This window comes from Chionomys nivalis, chromosome 1 (assembly GCF_950005125.1).
Source record: "Chionomys nivalis chromosome 1, mChiNiv1.1, whole genome shotgun sequence".
In the NCBI taxonomy this organism is placed as follows: Eukaryota; Metazoa; Chordata; class Mammalia; order Rodentia; family Cricetidae; genus Chionomys; species Chionomys nivalis.
In genome coordinates, this window is record NC_080086.1 from 16111594 (window position 1) to 16133796 (window position 22203).

A 22203-nucleotide genomic window follows, 5' to 3' on the forward strand; every position below is an offset into this window, starting at 1 on the left:
CAGTTCTGTCCTTCTACCATGTAGCTCCCAGGTGTTGAACTCAATTCAGTAGGCTTGGCGGCAAGTGCCATTGCCCTCTGAGCCGCCTGCCAGCCCAGGAATGTGTAGTTAGAGTGTGACAGATAATACCAGCAAAACCAAGCTATTTTCTCCTCCCAGCAAACCCCGATGGGTTATGGTTTCTGGAGAAAGACTGCAGCAGTCTAGAAGGAGTCTCATTGCTGCTTTTCTAAAGCACATTTCTTTCTTGTGCATGCCCACGTATCTGGGTGCACACAACTATGACACACGTGTAGAGGTCAGAAGGCTGCGTTCAGGAATGGGCTCTGGTTCCACCATTTGGATTCTGCAGACTGAACGCAGGTTGTCAGACCCGGCAGCAGGCACCTTTATTCACTAAGCCCTCACACCAGCTCTGCCACCCCCCTTTTCAATTCGTACAAACCCGGAGGGATGCTAGTGCGACCTACCAACCTTTGTGAGCTATAATACTTATCATTCTGCAGGACCTTAACTCACTTTCCTGTTGGTTTTGGTTGCTTGGTTGGTTTTTGGTTTTTCGAGACAGGGTTTCTCTGTAGTTTTGGAGCCTGTCCTGGCACTTGCTCTGCAGATCAGGCTGGCCTCGAACTCAGAGATCTGCCTGCCTGAGGGATTGAAGGTGTGTGCCATCATGCCCAGGCCCAAGTGAAGACTCTTAAAGGGCAAGTTCCCAACTAAGCTGTTGTTTACATATTGTTTGCATGGCTAAGGGTGAGGATCCTAGTTCCCCCATAAGGGAGAGATTCCTAATCCTCTGCCCCACAGATTTTGGAAAGATGTCCCCTGACCTCCCAATGGCATGTGCATACTCACACCCAGAAATAACCTTTAAAATATAATATTAATTTTTTTACAAAAGTAAATAAATAAATTTAAATTTTTAAAAAAAGTTGCCGCCGCATCTTTATTACATATCCAGGTGAATAATTTACCAAACAACGGACACATCCCGCCCCAAGAGACACTGCCCACTTACAGGGCTTGAGGTGAATGCAGGATCCATCTATTACTGAGGCTGGGGGTGACGGGGTGGGGAGGAGGGCCGGTCAGGAATGCATGGCACGACAAAGCCCAGATTCTCCTGGCAGGAAGAAACAGGCCTTGTCTACTCCAGTAATATCCAGAACTCCCAGCAAAGGACAAGGAGGTCCTGGCCGGCAGCAAGTCTGGAGGTGATACGCCCTTCAAGTCAGTGTCCGCACTGCTGGGACCATTGTGGGGCAGTGCCTGGCGATTAGACACTTAATGACCTTTAACCTCTCCTCCCCAGGCAGGAAGACCTAGGAGGGCAGGGCCAGGTTAGCTTCCAGTGTGGACTGATATGTACAGGGTGGAGACCCACATCTTTCTGGGTTGGTGCGAATTGCGGTTCTGTTCTGTGCCAAGTGATCCTCACGGACCCCACCCTGGGTTCGACGAATTGGCTTCCGGAGATGAACAAGTCAGTGAGGAGTTAGATGACCAGCTGTTTGCTCACAATTCGTGGCAGAGGTAAGAGTCCCACCCTGAGTCGCCCAAGACTCCCACCTCCAAGAAGAATGGGACAAGGAAACACGGGGCCGCTGAGAAGCAGAAGCAGAAGCGGTCTGCTGGGTGTGGCAGCCCCAGACAGAAGGACAGCTGGGTGCTGGGTGGGGAAAAGCCTCTCGTGCACAGTTCCCCTAGGACACCCTGGATTCAGTCCGCATCCGCAGGGCTCCTGACTGGAAGCTGCTGCCTGGCTCTAGTTGTCCCATTTTTCTCAGAGTTAGCTGCTGTCCCCTTTCCGTCCTTCGTAGTTATTGTACGGACTGGTTGGGGCATGGGCCCTCGGGATAGAGAACTCCTTCTTAGGGGTCCGATCCTGTGAAGGAAGCAATCACGTGGTTAACCCTTCCAAGGCCACCTCAGTGAGCCTCCGATGCCCTTCTCGAAAGATCTCTGTCTGCAGATCCTCCCCGAGCCCGAGTGCCACCCCAACCCCGAAAGGCACAGTGCAGGAAAGAAGGCATGCCAACCCTTCATGATGGCCACTTGGGTTCCACCACAGTGGTGGCATATGCCATTCCCAAAGGACAATTGTCCCTGGGAGAGGGGGAGTGAGGAGTGGCAAAGGTCGCTTACCTGCAGCTGAAAATGGGTGGAATAAGGTGCATAGAGCGTGTCCCCCGTGTCCTCAAGACCTGGAACAGAAGAGAGGAGAAACTGAGGCACCTGGGCCCGTGCGTGTCTCACTGTAGCCCTTGCCGTGGTGTCTGTGACAGTTGGTCCCCTTGGGCCTCGGCAGTTCAAATTTCTTGCAGGGAGAGGCCATGCCTTCCGGCCGCAAACCAGGCACTGTCACATCCTGGGGCCACGGAGACTTACACATTTCCTAAACTGGGAAGAGTTAAGTGGCGTGTTCTGTGTATTTAGGGGAACTCATAGGATACTTGAACTTATTTCCTGACAAGTTTACCTGTCCCTGCCCTCTTCCTAAACACTTCTTCATTTAAGATAGTGTAGGGACGTGGGTGGGCATGGTGGTGCACAGCTGTGATCCCAGAACCTGGGAGGTGGAGGCAGGAGGATGAGGAGTTCAAGGCCATCTTCAGACCTTGTCTCAAAAAAATAAAATAAAAAACCAAAGTAAATACTGTCAAGGTAGGTCAGTGGGGAGAGGCATTTGCTGCCCAGCCTGATGACCTGAGCTTCATCTCAAGACCCACGTGGTAGAAAGAACTCTGAAACTTATCCTATGACAACATACATGTGTGTTGTAACACACACACACACACACACTAAAGAGAGTAAACAAGCTGTATTAAAAGGTAGTATGAAGAACATAAGGTGTGCCCTGTCCTGTAAGAAACACAAGTTAGCTAACAAGAATATGTCGGTTCTACAGCACACAGACATGGTGGAGCCACTTCCAAGACAGACTGGGGAATGCTGGGCTCTGAAGCAGGCAGAAGGCCCAGACAAGCAGCTTCACCCTGGACATCATGAGGCTGGAGACTAGTGACAGCTTGGTCTGTCTGGACTGAGACTGACTTCCGTTGTGGAAGGCCGCACGACTTACGCAGACCCAACATAACAGGATGTGGGGTGCCGGTGAGAAGTGGGAGCAGCAATAGACAGTACCTAGAAAGACGGCTGAGAAAGGAAGCCGCCAGGGGCCCAGAACACGAAAGGCAAGACACCGAGCCAGGCACACACCTACAGTCTTAGCACTCTGAAGGCAGAGGTGGGAGGATTGGCATATAAAGGCCCAGTCTGCTCTGCACAGCAAGCTGAAGGACAGCCAGGACTACATGGCAAGACCCAACCTCAAAACAGGAAAGTCATTTATACACCTTTGCACAGAACCCAACCCCAACCACAAACACTAGGGGGTTTTCCTACCCTTTATCCCTTATTCTAGTTCAGCCTGCATGAAATTGTATCGGAAGTACTAGATGAAGACTTGAGAGGCCGGCTTCCAGTCCTACTTGACTATGACTGGATTTTGGGGGAAGCTACTAAGAAATTGCCCAGGAGAGACTTTGGGTTTTTGAACAGACTATGGGGACTTCTAAAATTGGATTAAGTGCGTTTTGCATTATGATATGGTTATGTGCTGTGGAATAACCCTTCTGTACACTGTGAATATGTATTATTCTCCTTGTAATAAAAAGCTGACAGGCCAGTAGCCAGACAGGAAGTACAGGTGGGACAGTCAGACACAGAGAGAATGCTAGGATGAAGAGAGGGAGTCAAGAGAGATGCCAAGAGCTGCAGAGGGAACAAGACATGGAAAGCCACGAGTCATTTGATATAATGTAGAATAATGGAAATGGGGTAATTTAAAATGTCAGAGTTAGTTAGTAATAAGCCTGAGCTACTGCCAAGCATTTATATTAAGCCTCGGTAATTATTTGGGAGCAGGTGGTCAGGACAGGAAAACTCTGCCTACAGCCATGAGCACAAAAGTCAAGGGAATGGATTGTGGTGGTTTAAATGAGAAGGGCTCTCATAGGCTCAGATGTTCAAATACTTGGTCTCTAGTTGGTGGAACTACTTGGGGAGGCTTACTGGGTGCAGCCTTGTTGAGAAAGTATGTCAATGGGGCGGGTTTTGAGAGGTTAAAGCCTCTCCCCCACTCCCAGCTGGTTGGCTCTCTGCTTCCCGCTTGTGTTTGAAGACACACGCTCTCAACTTCCCTGCCATAATGGACTCTTATCCCTCTGGAATCAAAAGCCAAAATGGTTTGCGTTGGGTCTTGGTCTTTTGTCAAAGCAACAGGAAAGTGACTAATATAGATATTGATTTACTCAAGACCAGAATCTGTAACCAGCCAGCAAGCTCCTCATAGTTTGGGGGTTTGTTTCAGGGGGTGTTTGTTTGAATTTACTTTAAGATCTGTCTATTTTACGTGTATGAGGCTTTGCCTGCATGTAAGTATACCAAGTGTGTGTCTAGTACTCAGAGAGGCTAGAAGAGGGTACGAGATTCCTGGAGTTGGAGATGCCAAGGGTTGTGAACCTCCGCGTGGGTCCTCTGCAAAAGCAGCAATGCTCTCAACCATACCCTCTCTTGCCTTTGTTTGGGTTTTGTTTGCTTGTTTATTTGTTTTCTAAGACTGGATCTCATGTACCTCAGGCTGACCATGAAATTCTGATCCTCTTGTCTTCACCTCCCAAGGGCTCATGACAGGTGAACCCCATAGCCCGGCATTCTTAGGGTTATAGTCAATGATTCCTCCTCTGCCTCTACTGTCTTTTCTCGGTGTTTTGCTTCTGGGTTTGGGAGTGCGGTGTTGTCTGCTTTGGTTCCCCTCCTGTCTCTATTCCTCTTTTCCACGACGGAGATTACAGGGTGGCTGGGATTACAATGTGATTGAGACAAAATGAGGAGGACACTAGGGCAGCTCGGAAATCTCCTCTTGCTTTGAATGGAACAGCTGGTGTGCTTTCTAGAAAGTTACAGATTTTACAGCTGGGAATGTTTCTGCAGTTTGCTTGTTTGTTTTGTTATTGGGGGTTTGGTTGGTTGGAATCTTTGGTTTGGGGTTTTGTTGTTGCTGTTGTTTGTTTCTTTGTTTGTTTTGGTTCTTTGAGACAAGGCCTGCCTTTGCCTCCTAAGTGTTGGGGTTAAGGCGAGTGCTACCACTGCCTGGCTTGTTTTTGTGTTCTTGAGACCACCTCCTATACCTCATGCTGGCCTTGAAATCCATGTGTTGCCAAAAATGATCTTCTGATCCTCCTGCCTCTCCCTCCCAAGTGCTGGGCTTACAAGTGTGTGCCACCGTACCCATTTTCAGTGGTGCTGGAGGGTCTATGACTTTCCCTTCATGTTTAAACAAGCACTGTACTGACCTACATTCCCAGCCCAAAAGGGTTTTGGTATTCTGAAAGACAGTCTTTCTATATGACCCATCTTAAACTCATGATGATCCTCCTGCCTCCACCCCCCAAGTGCTGAGATTAGAGATGTATTTGCCTCTGTGTATGTGTGCATGTGTGTGTGCCCAGGTGTGTGCACATGTGTGTGTGCCCAGGTGTGTGCACATGAGCCTGCACTACCATGCCCAACTTGTCCCCCATCTTTGTACCAAGGCCTCCTTGCCCATACCTTGGGTGATTTCCTCTTGGGAGTAGGCTCTGTTCTCTACACCATAGCTCTGCTTCATGAGTTGTGGTTTACAGAAAGCATCTTCAACTGGGTAATCTGTGGGACTTTGTTGCCTTGGGAGCCGTAGAAACTCAGGGAAGACATAAAATGCCAGAAAAACCCAGCCATTGGCAACCAAGGCTGTGCAGAGAATGGTGTCGTCCCACTCAGAGCCGATGTCGGGAATCAGGAGCAGGACGATCCAGGCCACCCAGATGGCAATGGACAGGAATGAGGTGCAGCATATGTGAGCCCCGTGTCTCTTCCAGCCACGGAAGGACCCACAGAAGACGAAGAAGGATGAGAAGAAGGTCAGCGCCATCAAGAAGAGTACGTATATGAGCAGCATGACGAAGTCCTCATTGCGCCGAGAGGCGGGCAGCTCCGAGAAGACACCAGTATTGGTCCGGTTCATGGTGAGGACCAGGTATTCGACGGCAATGATGTCCTGGACTAGGCTGAAGCCCAATGCCAGGCTCAAGATCACAAGCCACGACAGGGGCTTCCTCCCTCGGACCAGCTTGTTCAAGTTGAAGGTGTGCGCCAGAAGGCAAGAGAAGCAGATGGCGAACAGGACGCCGAAGAGGAAGAAGCGCGTGGGGCCTGTGGCCCCATCCAGCTTGATGATGAAGGCAAAAGTGAGGCCGAAGACCCCGAGCACGCCCAGGAGGAAGAGGAACTGGGTGGGGAGCATCTTCCGCCTGTTGGAGTCCTGCACTTTGCTGATGAGGATCAAGAGAGCAAACATGAAGGCCACTGTGGCCACAGCGCCCACCGCGGCCAGTGTTTCCAGGGCAATGCCCCAGCCTTCAGCCAGATCACAAAGTCTGTGGTACCTGGAATCCAGGTCTGAGCGACAACCTCTAGGGGCAGTCATTCTGGTTGCTCCTGCAATTAACAAAAGAAAAAGGAGAAGCAAAAATACATGTGCACCCATTTACTTCCTGTTCCACGTTGTGTGATGTCTTGTGTCACGTGGTTCCTTATCATGCCATATCTCATTGTACTGTGAGACTTTGTCAGCAAGAAAACTATTCCCAGATGCTACTCCTAACTCTTGGGCCTTAAGAATAAGCTTTCTTCTCCATACAAAGTTACCCGGCCTTAGCTATCCCGCTATAGTAGTGGAAGGTAACACCCAACAGATTTCCTGAGTCCCACTGTGTGCCAATCACAAGAACTCTCAACTGGGGACATTGCTCAGTCTCAGGACTCTTGCTCAGCATGCAAAATGGCCTAGGGCCAATCCTGAGTAACCACACATACACACACACATACACACACACAGACACACACACACACACTAGCCCAGGCTCATCTAGTGCTAGAAGGGCAAGACCGGGGACACAGATCTGACATGTCATCTCATCCTCCCTGCCCCTTCAGATTTGTCACCAAAGTTTCCGTTGGTCTGGTCCTTCTGTTTCTCCATGTTTCCTGGCCCTCCTTGTCAACCACCGCTTCACCTCTCAAAGTTCTGCTGTCTGTGGACCAGCAGCTTTAATCATAATTACTTGATGTTTAGGAAGGACTTTGAACCTGATGACTATAAACCTTGACAGAGATCAGTTACCTCTGACCTAAAAGACAGTTGCAGCACTGGACAAAGGGACATCGGCATTGGTCCCTAGCTTCACTGTGACTGTGCAGTAGGGTGTCCTGTTTGGCACCTCCCGACTCCGAAGACCAGGCCTCACTAAGGGCAGTTGGTAGTGTTATAAATATCAAGCATCCCTCCAGTCAGTTCTGCATGCATGTGTGCCCGTGTGTGTGTGTGTGTGTGTGTGTGTGTGTGTGTGTGTGTGTGTGTTAAACCCAGGGTCTCATACATACTAGGTATGTGCTTTGCCCCCAGTGCCACAAACAACCTTTTAGGAAAGCTTTATGGTTTGCTTGTTTTTAATGACCTGAAGCCTTTCATTGGGGCGGCACATAGGAACACGTAGTTATTAAAGAAAATGCCTACCTCCTGAGCCCCCAGCCTTACCAACCAGTAACTACACACAAATCCTCAGGGAGGTGTGGGCCTTGTGACTCCCTCCTCTTTCATAAGAGGGTGTGGACAAGCACCGCTTTGGTTTTCTGAGACAGGGTCGCCTGCAGCCCAGACGAGCATCACCCCTGGCCGTCCTCCTTCTCCCTCCCGAGTCCTGGGATTACGGGCCTGCACAGCCCCAGGCAGCAACAGCAGCAAAAAGTCTTAGTGAGTATTTTGTGTAGGAGTGACTAATTTTTGGGAAATCACCAAAGTAATTCACCTATTAACTCTCCTCCACCCTTTCCCCAGCTGGCTGGGATTGCTCAAGTCTCAAAGTGTCCTAAGCACTTTGAATTTCGTGAGAGGCAAATAAAGGTCACTTAAGAAGCGAGAACGCCTTGAAAAGCTGCTGAGGCACCATAATGTGCCTGAGGAGAGGAAGGAAACAGGAAGGAAGGTGTCAAACGCAGGTTCTTAGTTTTGTTGTAGCTTTTTTTTGCTGTTCCTTTTCTTTTTATTTTCACACTTACTTATTTATCTACTCACTTATTTGGAACAGGGAGGCCACATGTGTGCCACCGTTGGAGGCCAGAGGACAACCTATAGGTGTCGGTTCTCTCTTTCCACCACGCAGGTCCCAGGAATCGAACCCATGCTGTCAGACTTAGCCAGAAGCACCTTTACCCACTAAGCCATCTCCCTAGCCCAGATTATTTGTTTTTTGAGACAGAGTCTTTAGCGGAGGCTGGCCTGGACTCCTAGCAATCCTCCTGCCTCAGCCTCCTGAGTGCTTGGATTACAGACCTGAGCCACATAGTCTGCAGGATGGGCAATTACTTGGTGCTGCCTTCAATCTTTTTGGAACGAGTTGGGACTCGAAAGTAAGGTAGGAACACACAATTGCAGGGTTGGGGTGGGGATCTAAGGGGAGAGAGGGAAGGGGGAGACTGGAAGGGAGGTTCTTTCTGAGCTCAATCACAAGCCCTGGTCCCTTTCATATTTGAGATGGTTTGAACATGAAATCCCCTCCACAGGCTCGTGTGTTTGCACACATGGTCCCCAGCCGCGGGCCAACCTTGTTGGGGCCTTCCTGGAGAAGTGGGCCATTGGGGGTTAGCTTTCAGATCTTTTAGCCTAGCCCAACTTCCTGTCCACTTTCTGCTTGCTGATGTCGGAAGCAATGTGACCAGCCACTCATAAACTGTCACCCACTTTCCCCACCATGACAGGCGGTAGCCCCTCAGACTATCAATCAAAATAAATCCTTCCCCCTCTTAACAGGTCTTTGGTCACAGCCATCAGAAAGGTAACTAGTATAATTGGGTTTAAGGAGCACTGTGTATGGACCAAATTGCTAACCTCTCTGAACCCGTTTTCCCATCTATAAAACAAGGGAAGGGCTGTTGAACCAGGGGACCAAGCCCTTTGTCAGCCTCTGCTCATCCCCTGGGCAGTTCCATGTAGACAGCTTCCTTCCATGGCTTTCTCCAGCCCCACCTTCCTCCTCACTTCACCTCCCATCATTAAAATATGGATCACAAACTTCTAAGCCATCCAAAACCAGGCCTAGGGGTGAGCGAGATCAGAGCAGAGATGGCCTGGGAGTCTGGGGGACAAAAACAAGTTCTGCGAATACTGTCGACCCTAAGCATGGCGTTGGCATGTGGCCCTCGCTGGTGGACAAGGACAGACTCCAGCATTTGTTAAGCTCCTGGCTTCTCTCCTCCACTTCCAGACTCTTCCTCAGCACTGTAGTGGAAGGGTTCAGACAGGCTTAGAACTGGACGCTGGCTCCACACGGCCCTTCCTAGCAGATCTCACAAAGGAGCATGCTGAGGAGCGAGGATAGCTCAAGGCTGATGACTCTCTTCCTTCTTGGGAGATTCACCTCCTTCTGTCATCAAAAGTGACCACAGCACCTTCCTCTGAGGACTGCCCTGGGGGTGAGGTCAAGATCTCAGCCCTGTAAACTTGGGACTCTGTAGACTTTTCATTCTCTCTATTCAGTCAGTAGTGACAATGGTCACGGTATCATGAGGAAGTAAATGGCATCTGCTGCCACATATCGGATGGGTGATGCTGAAATGGCATACTTCTTACATAGTATCTCATCTACTATTTTTTATTTTAATTAATAATTTTTACAATCTTTCCTCATTTTCATCTACTAGTCTAATAATCTATTTAGGTTAATCCTTGGGAGATAAAGTTAAGGATGAAGGTATGGCCCAGTGAGTAAGGTGCTTACCTCTGGAGTCTGAGTCTCCAGAGCCCAGTTAAAAGCCCAACAGGGCAGCCTACAGGGAGATAGGAGGCAGGAGACTCTCTGCTCACTTGGGCCAGGTAGTCTGGCGTATGTAATGGTGAACAAGGGACTCTGCCCCAAAGAAAGTAGAAGTCAGGATCAACACCTGAGGTTGTCCTCTGGCTTCATCCCGAGCTACGTGTGCACCTTGCACAAGCAAATCATTTTTTAAACGATGAACTTAAATGTCCAGTGTCACAAAGGAAAGATTTATGATTCTACACCTCGTCTAGGCTTGGAGGCCCATGCCTGTAATCCCAGCCACTTGTAAGAGGATCACAAGTTTGAGGTCTGCATAGCCTACATAGCAAATTCAGGTCAGTCTGGGAAACTTGGTCAGATCCTGTGTAAAATAAATAATTTTTTAAAAAATTAAATTATGTGTGGCGAGCAGTGTAGAAGAGAAATGAATAAGGACAAAGTATGAGGCCAGACATGGTGATTGCTGAAGACCAGAGGAAGGCAGAGAGGCAGTCAGATCTCTGAGTTCAAGGCCAGCCTGGGCTACGTAGAGAGACCCTGTCTAAACAAAAAATAAATAAATAAGAATAAAGTATGGTATAAATGCGTGAAAAGGCCCATATCCACACAAACACATAGTTAAAAGTAATAAAACAAATGTATTTTAGAATACATAAATGACATTCAGGAGGGCCGAGGATGGGTAGAGCGCTTCCCTAGTTAACAGTTTCACCCTTGATTCTCTTCCTCTCTCAGTCACCAGCACGGCCTCCAGAGCCTGCCCTTCTCCAGACTTCTCTCCAGACTCCACCGATGGTTCTCAACCTTCCTCACGCTGCGATCCTTTAATTCAGTTCCTCAAGCTGTGGTGATCCCAACTCATAAAATTATTTCATTGCTATTTTATAACTGCAATACTTGCCACTGTTATGAATCATCATGTAACTATCTGATAAGCATGGCATCTGATATCCAACCCCTGAGGGAGGGGTCGCGACCCACAGCTTGAGAACCACCACTCCACACCATCATCTAGTCAAGCTCTGACTGGTGATAGGTCCCCAGAGCAAGCAACCCTTCAGGTAGTCAGTCTCCCTCATCCACAAGCACTAGATGGACAAATCCCACAGAACCCAAAGTGTGGCTACTGCCCTTGGAGAAGCAACTGCATAGGTCTGTCAGACGATTGACAGACCGTTCACTTAAGCAGTTGGGGATCTCAGAGAGTATCATGTGGGCTACTGAGATCCCACATACCTGAGCAGGATGAAGAGGAGGGAGCCCCACTTTGATTCTTCTTTGTGTTTAAACAGGGTCTCACTGTAGCCCAGGCTGGCCTTGAACACACTATGTAGCTGAGGGTGGCTTTAAACATTTTGATCCTCTTAATAGCTGAGCCATCTCTCCAGCCCCTTCCTTCCTCACTCCCTTCCGTCTTTTTTTCTTTTTGGATTTTCAAGACAGAGTTTCTCTGTGTAGCCTTGACTGTCCAGGAACTGGACGAGCAGACCAGGCTGGCCTTGAACTCAGAGATCCGCCTGCCTCTGCTTCCGCGAGTGCTGGGATTAAAGGCGTGCGCTGCCAGGTCTTTCTTTCCTTTTTTAAAGACAGGATCTGGACATATAAGGTAACCTAAACTGACCTCAAACTCATAATCCTCCTGCCTCCACCTCTTGAGTGCCAGGGTGTACACCACCACACCCGACATTCCAAAAGTGCTTTCTATGTGAATCAGAATTTGGGGTTGTTCAGGGTCTTCTCATACAGAATCATGCTTTTTGCCTCAAGTGTGTGAAATCCTTCTGGTCAAAGAGCTCCCTTCCCTCCCGCTCACAGTCCAGATGTGCTTCTTCTCCCAGTTTAACCTATGCTGGGATTTTCTGTTTGTTTGTTTGTTTCGAGACAGGGTTCCTCTGTGTAGCCTTGCCTGTCCTAGAACTCACTCCATAGACCAGACTGGCCTTGAACTCACAGAGATCACCTGCCTCAGCCTCCCAAGTGAACCACCGGGAATTTTTATCGCATTATTACTAATCTCTTCCCATTCCAAATGTATAGGTCTCTTCCTAGACTTGATAGTATTCATTTCCCGTGACGCCAGTGCTGACCAGCCTGTCGGATAACAAGCTTCATGGGGACACAGAGCAGCTCTCTTGACTGTTGGGCTCTCTCTCTCTCTCTCTCTCTCTCTCTCTCTCTCTCTCTCTGTGTGTGTGTGTGTGCGTGTGTGTGTGTGTTCTGCTCAGTGGCCCTGAGCAAGTATTTTGGACTAAAATTAACTGCTAAATACATAATCAACTATGATTAATGGAGATAAAGTATTTATCCGAAACAGGGTCTCATTCTCATGTAGCTGGGCCTGGCCTCAAACTTCCTGCCTCCACCCCCCACTCCCCCTCCACTCCCGTGTAATGGGCCCTCGTGCGTGAGCTGGCACACCCAGCTAAAGGAGTAAAGAACTTTAAGATGAGCCCGTTCAAATGTTCCTGACCTCCTATTTTCATCCAGGCTGAGGTCTTCCAAGGGAGGAGTCCCACAAAAACGTCTCTGCACTTGAAAAAGGATTAGTACAGATGGGAAGTACCTATCTGCGATCCCCTGGCCTGGGTAGCCACCCCAGCTCCCACCACATAAACATGACACATTGCGGCAGCATCCTGTGAATAATGCCTTACTAATGCAGCCGAGCTGAGTTTCTAGGTAGTGATGGAAGGAAAGTGCATCACTATGAGGTAGACGGGACAGATCTGACAGCAAGGCTCAGACCCACTTCTCACTTTCATAACAGCACCCCAGAGTAGAGCCCTCCACTCTTACTCCAAACAAAACAAGTAGACTTTAGATTAATGAGAACGTGCAATAAAACACGAGAAGCCAGTGCGTGCGTGTGTGTGTGTGTGTGTGTGTGTGTGTGTGTGTGTGTGTGCAGGCACAGCCCTGGGATATTCCAGACAGGTAGGTCTTTGTGTGTTTGGGACAGCCTGGTTTACATAATGAGCTCCAGGTCAGTCAGACCTCCATCGTAAAACCCAGTGTGCAAACAAACAGCAACAGAAAGCAATTAGAGATGCACCCTGTGGAAGAAGAACGTCATCGCAGCATGAGAAGAAGCTAAAAGAAACGACAAAGTTATAGCTTCTTTTCTTGGTGTAGAGTCTGTACCCCGTATGTGTGTGGGTATGTACTGGTGTAGAGTCTGTAACCCACGTATGTGAGAGAATGTGCTTGGTGTAGAGTCTGTACCCCGTATCTGTATATGTGCTTAGTGTAGAGTCTGTACCCCGTATCTGTGTATGTGCTTATACGCAGAGGCCAGAGACAGACATTGAATGTCCTCCTCCATTGCTCTATCATATTCTCTTGAGACAGTCTCCCGCTGACCTGAAGCTCAATGTTCTGGTAGACTGGCTGGCTAGGAAACTCTCAGGATCTGCCTATCTCTGCTCCCCACCCTGGATTTACAGACATGCATGACCATATGCTGATATGGCCGGGTTTATATGGGTGCTTAAGATTCTAACTCAGGTCTTCGGGCTTACAATCAAACTCTTGTCCAGGGAACTAGCTCCCAAGCCTCCATAGATGACTTTTAAAGTCTGGTTCTTGGCAGATGTCATTTAAAAAAACCAACAACAGGGCTGGAGAGATGGCTCAGTGGTTAAGAGCATTGCCTGCTCTTCCAAAGGTCCTGAGTTCAATTCCCGGCAACCACATGGTGGCTCACAACCATCTGTAATGAGGTCTGGTGCCCTCTTCTGGCCTGCAGACATACATGCAGACAGAATATTGTATACATAATAAATAAATAAATAAATATTAAAAAAAAAACCAACAACATAATCTCAAAACTATTTTCTGGATACGTTAATGGAAACACTGCCTATCTTCATTCGATTCATCTCCCCAGTATTAACCAAATAACTAGACCCTCTGAATTGGTGGTTGTCAAGCACTTTCTGTAATGGCAGTAAGTTGCTTGGGCTTTGGAAGCCACAACTTTGTAACATAAAAGTAGTCACAAATAACACAAAAACAAATGAGCATTAATATGTTCCCATGAAGCCGGGCGGTGGTGGCGCACGCCTTTAATCCCAGCACTCGGGAGGCAGAGGCAGGCGGATCTCAGTGAGTTTGAGGCTATCATGGTCTACAAAGTGAGTTCCAGAATACACAGAGAAGCACTGTCTTGAAAAACAACCAAGAAAAAGAAGAAAGGAAGGAAGGAAGAAAGACTCTTTATTAAGAAGGAAATAAACAAAACTCTAGGCCATTTTGGACCATACACCATAGTTTGCTAATCCTGCCCTATCTGATGGAATTTATCCAAATGGTCATGAATGTTTACCAAAGCTTGAGTGCCATTTAGAACGCAAAGAATCTGAAAATCTAAAGTAAACGTACAGACTCACACCTGTACTCCCAGCCACTCGAAACGGGGAAAGTGGAGAAAGACACATTTGAGCTCGGGAGTTTGAGATGCTCCAGGACAACTGACCAAGACTTAGTCTCAAAATAAGGAGGGAAAGAAAGAAGGCCATAAAACAAGAATAAGGTGGGCACAGGGACACGCGCCATAGTCTCAGCACTTGGGAAGCAAGAGAGAGAGAGAGAGAGAGAGAGAGAGAGAGAGAGAGAGAGAGAGAGAGAGAGAGGAGTTCAAGGCCAGCCTGCTCTATGTGGTAACTTCCAGGTCTGCTAGGGCCACAACGAAACCTTGTCTCAAAAAAAGCAGCAGCGGAGGAACAAAAATACAAACACTGAGCTTTCAGAGGGTAGCTCAGGCCTATACTCCCAGCACTGAGAAAGTGGGGTAACCTGATCTACACAGTGAATGCCAGGTCAGTGAAGGCTATTTGAATTCCTTTCTTGAAACAATAGCAGGAGCTGACAAGTCGGCTAGATGGTAAAGGTGGCGCGCCACCAAGCCTAAGGGGCTGAATGCCACACACAAGACACATGGTGGCAAGAGTAAGCCAGTTCCCTCAAGCTGCCCTTTGACAGTCACAATATGCACTGTGGCATGCTCACACCTACAGACAGACAGAAGGGAGGAGGCTCCAACAAACGAGAAAAAAGTCAGCACTGGTGGGAAGGTCAGATCCCCTCCAAGGAAAGCTCTGTTCATTACTGCGGCTGTTTGGGCTGTTGGAACCCACCGTCCCCTCTGTGGATCTCCAGAAAGAACAACAGAGTCCTCCACCATCAGCATTCCTCTTCACACCCCGTTATCCTCAATTACCTCTCAAGAATGAAATGAAATTGAAAATGCAGGTAGGTTTTCAATCAGCCTCTGAAGGAGATTGTGCGGCCTCGGGAAAGCCAGGATCTACACACACAGAAAATACACTTGGGGCATCCCCAAAGACCCCCTCAGCACAAGGACCTCAGGGAACAGGTAGCTGCCTAATAAGTTTCTGCAAAACCCAGGAAACATTGGACTGCCTGGGGTCAGGTAGAGACCTCTTCTTGGGAACCTGCCCTCTGGCCATTCCCTTTGGGCCCGGAGGCCAGCCTCTCCATTCTTGCTTTGATCCCAGGGCAGCACCTCCCAGTCCTTGCTCCTGTTCTCTCTCTCTCTCTCTCTCTCTCTCTCTCTCTCTCTCTCTCTCTCTCTCTCTCTCTCTCTCTCTCTCTCTCTCTCTCAGTGGTGACTAGCACACAAACCCCTCAGGGTGGAGTGCTGGCCTCACCCTCCCCTCCAAGTTTCCAAGCCTTTGTGTCTGAAGTGGCTAAAGAATTCTCCTTTAGGAATGAGCTCAGAGCTGTGGCTGATTCCAAAGGACCCTTCACCAGGCTTCAACAAAAGCCTCTGAGAAGAAAGCTAGGCTGGAGAAAAGTCAGGAATGTTGGACCTTCCAATTCCTGAATCCAAGCAGGCTTTGCCTTTTAGGAGCCTTCACTATAGATGTTTTAAGAGACAATTTTGGTCAGACATGGTGACGGATACCTATAATCCCAGCACTCTCAAAGCTGAGGCAGAAGGATGGTTACAAACTTGAGGCCAGCCTGGATATCAAACAAAACAAAACAAAAAAGCAACAACAACCACTGTTTTCTGTCTTCAGATTCGATGATGCCCTTGCTCGCTGCCTTGCTTCTCCTCTGGGAAAGGAAGCTTTTCACCCTCTCACAGGCCAGGCAGAAGTTAAAGGGAGAAAAGGTCTTGGACCGTGGGGGCACTAGGAGAGGTAAAGGGTTGGGTGGAGGAACACCAACCGCTCCCCTTGGCTTTATTCTGTCACACACATGAACGAGGGAGTTCTGAGGAAAATCTAGAAGTCGCTCTTTCTGAGCCTTCTCTTCTTTGGGAAGGAAGTGCCTTGCACTGTCTCCCCGTGCCCACACGATTCATTCACAAGCTCTTGAAACTCAGAGAGAAGTTAAAGGCTCAATAACAAACAAACAGAAAGCCGGGCAGTAGTGACTCACGCCCTTAATCCCAGCACTCGGGAGGCAGAGGTGCGCGGATCTCTGTGAGTTCGAGGCCAGCCTGGTCTACTACAGAGCTAACTCCCGGACAGCCAGGTCTACACAGAGAAAACCCTGTCTCGAAAACCAAAAAGCTCAGTAACACCCCATCTTTCACCAGGGGCTAGGAGGCACCTGGAAGTAGCCTAGTGCAGTTCAAGACAGACCTCTTTTCATTGCAATATTTAAAATATTGCTTTGTATTTGAGATAGGGACTTACGTAGCCCAGGCTGGCCTTGTCGCCAGGTGCAGGATTACAAGCTTATTGGTCTTTCCCCTCTGTCTTAGCCTGGGAAACCCAGAGAATGCCTTCCGAGGTGCGTGAAGCTCGGTTTCATCTGTTTTTCCTAGCCAGCTGTAGTTCATCACAGGTAGTCTCTACTCTCCTACCCCAAGGGCTCTCCAAGCCCCACTCTCCGGATTTAAAGCTGGACCACGTACGCCTTTCACTACGCCCTCTTACCTGGTCGCCGCGGCGCTGGGGGTAAACCGAGAACTTGCGAATCGCGCGTGGGAGGGGCGAGCGAGCGTGCGACTGGGGGTGAACCGAGAACTTGCGAATCGCGCGTGGGAGGGGCGAGCGAGCGTGCGACCCCTGCCTGCTAGGCGCGTCCCGGGACACGGATCCCGCCTAGGCTGCGCAGAGCAGTTATAAAGGCTTCTGTGCGGGAGGGAGGGAAAGGGTGAGCCGAGGGACAGGGGGCGGGGGCGGGGCTGGGGGGGGAGGACACGCCTAATCCAGCTCCGCGGCACTTCTCGCTGTTATGAAAATAAAGTCACCGCGCCAGAGACTGAACCAAAAGCCTCCCTGACGTCAGAAGCACAGTCACTCATGAAATAGGTGGCGGGGTTGTAGAGGAAGCATCCAATTCTGCCAAGCGTAACTCCCCAAGACAAACGCTCGCGTCCAGGCGGGAGCGCCGGTAAGATAAGGGCCACACCATGAACTCAGCTGTGGTTGAGCGCTGCTGGCTGTCAACTCCTGGAGGGAGCCACACCCATCCTCCCCGAGGGCACGCCAGGGCCCCGAGGGCCAAGACCTAGCCAGCGGCTCCTTGCCGCTCCTTTGTTACTTTCTGCGGGAGGAGTTGGTCTTCATTTCCCCTTGGTGACACCTGTCTCCCCATCACTCCTTCCTCCGGTACGAGCGCTGGAAGGAGCCAGGCTTAAAAGAAAAAAGATGGTCCCCCAATCAAAGCGAAGGAGGTGAAGACCAAGGAAAAGTCCCGTGAGGACCCAAAGATGGTTCAGGAAGGCCACTTAGTGGAACTGTAGTCGCATAACCAGGTTAGTATAGCCCTGGGCTGAAAGATCATATCGCTGTCTTCCTAACCAGCTCTCCAAAAGTTTGACAAAGCAGGTTGATAGGAATGGGGACGCCAGATAAAATTTTGAAACGAAGGAATTTGCCTTTGGTGTCGGATTCCACCTGTCTAGGCGGGTGCCCGCAGCTCTCCCATTATCAGGCCAGTCTGTCTGGAACTTGCCTGTTCGGTGGTCAAAAAGCCCTGGAATGTGTTGTTGGGCCTGGTTCTACCGGGTCACCTTGGTGGCCTGGGGGAATTGAACTTTAAGGTGGTGGGGAAGGCTTAGAGCGATGGTTCTCAACCTTCCTAAAGCTGCGGCCCTTTGACACAGTCCCTCGGGTTGTGGTGACCCCACCCATAAAAGTATTGTCATTGCTACTTCAGAATTTTGCTACTGTTATGAATCACAAAATTAATATCTGTGTTCTCCGATGATCTTAGGTGACCTCTGTGAAAGGGTTATTCCATTCCCAAAGGGGTTTTGACCCATGAGTTAAGAACCACTGGCCTAGGGGGAAAAAAAAAACCTCTTTTCTTTGATCTACACTGTGCCCAGCCTGACAACCCAAATCAGCGAAGTCCAAGAAAAGCACCTAGACCACAAAACTGTCCCTGGCCTACACACAATGACCACGGTGAATATAAGCGTGCGCGTGTGCGCACGCACGCACAAACACACACGCGCGCTGCAACAGAAAGAGAAAGACAGAAAGACTCTTCATGAGCTTATGTTTTGGTGTGCAAGGTACTGGGTTCAAGCCCCAGGACCGGAATACTCTGCATCTTTGGAGGCCTTGCCTCTATTGATCTCACACTCAGGAAATCACAGCCAGTACCTTAACTTGGCTGGTGGTTTCCCTAGAGGCCTGCAGGTCAGGGGGCTTCAAGCACTCTCTTCCTCTCCTGGGGCTCATCAAGGGACAGAGGCCTGAGAAAGGGACTTTGAGAAGGATGGGGCTGGAAAGGGCTTTGCTCTGAACTTCTTCTCTCTTGTCTACAGAAACTTGACCATTGCACAACAGAACCGTAACCAGTCCGCAAATTCTAGGCATGTATGTAGGCATTGAAACAGCACAGTTTCCAGCAGCCAAGTTATAAGAAGTAAAAAAGACATAGAAGGGCTAGGCATGGTGGCTCACACCCATTGTCCCAACACTTGAGAGACCAAAGCCTGTTGTCATTCAAGCTGTTAAGTGCCATACCAGGCTATAAAGTAAAACCTTATCTCAAGAAGAAGAAGAAATGAAGGAAGGAAGAAATGAGAGGAAAACGAATTAACTTTATCATTTATTTAAACCAATAAATCCAAATAAGATTATCTCAACACATTATCCATCTTTTAAAATATGAGGCCAATGGAGAGATGGCTCAGCCATTATGAGCACTGACTGCTCTTCCAAGGGACTTGAGTTCAATTCCTAGCACCCACATGGTGGCCCACAATTCTACCTCCCGTTTCAGGGACCCAATGCCCTCTTCTGGACCCTCTGGGTACCCATGTCACACACAGTACACAGACACACATGCCAACAGAACACTCGTAGACAGAAGACAATTCTTTTTAATGAAGCAAGGGGCGGAGAAATGGCTGGCCCAGTGGGTAGACGTGCTGTCATGAAGCCTGATGTCCTGGATTTTATCCCCGAGTCCCACATAGAAGAGAGAAACAACTTCTGCAGATCGTCCTCTGACCTCCACATGTGTCTTGTGGCAAGGACTCACACACTAAATAAATAAGCACACACATAAATGTAATTTTAAATTGGCTTTAATTATGAATAAAATACAAATCTAGACATGATGACATATGACCACCATCCCAGCACATGGGAGACTAACATTGGAGGATGTTGAGTTCAATGATATCCTGAGCTACGTAGTGAGGCTTTGCCGAGAAAATTATTAAGTTATTTTGCATTATTTTGTCACACTATGGCCTCAAAAATTCATGCCATTTTAGACCAGTCATATATCAGGGGACCAAAAGTCATGTGCGGCCCGTGGCTGCCACCCTGGACAGCACAGAGCTAGCTGTCACTGAGGGCACTTCTAGCCCTGTTTTAGGGTCTGAGTCACTATGTCTGGGGTGAGGCTCATGACGTCAAGTAGAAGACGTCAGGTCTGAGGAGGAAAGCAAGAGCAGAGGGGACAAGATTTCTTCGTTGCCACTGGCGACTTTCTCTGATGCCCGTTGTGCCCTAAAATACAGAGTCTAAATGATGTCTGGCTGACTGGTCCAGGCTCGTGACTAAGAGACACCCTTGTATGGGAAAGCGCTCTCTCTCTCTCTCTCTCTCTCTCTCTCTCTCTCTCTCTCTCTCTCTCTCTCCTCTCTCTCCCTCTCTCTCTCTCTCTCTCCTTATATTTCACTTTGTCATTGACTTTGGATGCCCACCTGTCATGTAGAAATTTCCTCCTAATTAAAACATTTTGGTCCTGGAGGAAAATCCGTAAGATTCAGGGTGCTAATGAGTTACCCAGCCCCACCCTAAGATTACATAGCAGTTAACAATTATTAGAGAGTAGACTCTCTGGTGAGATGCCTGCAAGCTGGGCGGGGAAGCAGCAAGGGTACTTTGATGAATCATCACTCAGGGCTGGAGTGGACTTTTTAGTGCTACCTTTGAGTCACCATGCTCCTGTAAGTGACCCTTTACCCCTGTACATAACCCAGTGAGCTCACTGGTTCACTAGGCTAGACTTGGGTGGAACTGATTCTTAGGTCTATCTATAGTCAGTGTCCTGTCTGGCCTGAGCACAGTTGTTCATGTCATCTCAGGAAAAGTTCTGGAACACTGCCTTGGCCTTTAAGCATCCTCTCCTATCCTTCTTTGGTTCTTTAAAACGTTTTGTTTTATGTGCATGAGTGTTCTGCTTGTATGTATGTATGTGTACCAAGTGCATTCCTGGTACCCAAGGAGGTCACAAGAGGATATCGGATCCCCTGGAACTGGAGTTACAGATGATTGTGAGTGTCCATGTGGGTGTTGGGAACCAAACCTGGATCTTCTGTAAAAGCAACCAGTGTTCTTAACCACCAAGCCATTCCACCATCCTGTGTTGTTTATAAAGTGGGCCTGTGAGTCACCCATAGTGGATCACACAATGGGAGTCGACGACAAGGAGATTGCTATGTGTTTAAGGCTATCCTGGGCTAGATGGTGAATTCAAGTGTTGTGGAATAACCTTTTTGAACACTGTGAAGATCTGTCATTCTGATTGGTTTAATAAAAAGTTAAACAGCCAATAGCTAGGCAGGATGTCCAGGCAGACAGGATGCTGGGAAGAAGAAAGTCAGATGCAGATTCCAAAAGCAGGATGGACAAATAGAAATTAGGTAAAGAACATGTGAAAGACCATAGATTAAAAACTGTGGGTTAATTTAAGTTATAAGAGCTAATCAGAAACAAGCCTGAGCTATTGACCAAGTTTTCATAACTGTTTTTTGTGAGATGTTTTTCATGCTGTTTTTTGTGAGCTGGTGGCCCAAAGAAAAATCCACCTACATTCAAAGACAGCTTAAGCTACAGTGTAAAACCCTGTCTCAAAGCAAAACAAAAACAGTAATTACAAAAAACCAGGTGTGGGCTGGGCGGTGGTGGCGCACGCCTTTAATCCCAGCACTTGGGAGGCAGAGGCAGGCGGATCTCTGTGAGTTCGAGACCAGCCTGGTCTACAAGAGCTAGTTCCAGGACAGGCTCCAAAACCACAGAGAAACCCTGTCTCGAAAAACCAAAAAAAAAAAAAAAAAACCAGGTGTGGTAGCCTACACGTATGATCCAGCACTCAGGAGATGGCCGAAAGCGGGTCAGGAATTCAAAGCCAGTCCCAGCTACATGGAAGGCCAGCTACATGGAAGGTGAAGGCCAGCCTAGGATACGTGAGAGCCTTTCTCAAAAAGCAAAGCATCAGCGCTGGAGAGGTGGGTCAGCAGTTGAGAGCACTGACTGCTCTTCCAGAGGAACTAAACTCTCGTTTAGTTCCCAGCACCCATATGAACAATCACAACCGGCTGTCACTCCAGTTCCAGGGGATCTGACGCCCTCTTCTGACCTCCATGGGTACCATACGCACAAGTGATGTACTTACATACACGTAGGCAAGAACTCATACACGTAAAAATAAAAACAAATCATCTGGGTGGTGGTGGTGCATGCCTTTAATCCCAGCACTTTGGAGGCAGAGACAGGCAGATCTCTGTGAGTTCGAGGCCAACCTGGTCTACAAGAGCTAGTTCCAGGACAGGCTCCAAAGCTACAGAGAAACCCTGTCTCAAAAAAAAAAAAAAAGTGAACTGGGGGAAGGAGAGATGACTTAGCAGTTAAGAGCAATGTGAGCTCTTCCAGAGGACCCCAAATGCATATAAAATAAAGTTATTTTTTTTAAAGTAAACTGATTAAAATCAAAGAAAGAACTCTTTCAAAAAAAAAAAAAACAAAACCAGGGTGTATCTGTAACTCCAGATCCAAAGGATCTGACGCACAGCAGACACTGCACACCCACGGTACACATACATACACGCAGGCAAGCA

At 48.5% G+C, this 22203-nt stretch overlaps 1 protein-coding gene across 1 annotated transcript; it reads right to left on the reverse strand.

Moving 5' to 3' along the window:
* Window positions 1-937: 937 nt before the first annotated feature.
* Window positions 938-17017, reverse strand: Gprc5a (G protein-coupled receptor class C group 5 member A). The gene is made up of 4 exons (XM_057779152.1): window positions 16829-17017; window positions 5614-6540; window positions 2146-2204; window positions 938-1885 (listed from the first exon to the last, which is right to left on the reverse strand). Exons 2-4 carry the CDS (start codon window positions 6527-6529, stop codon window positions 1790-1792), a joined length of 1071 nt encoding a protein of 356 aa, XP_057635135.1. The 5' UTR covers window positions 6530-6540; window positions 16829-17017; the 3' UTR covers window positions 938-1789.
* Window positions 17018-22203: the final 5186 nt, after the last annotated feature.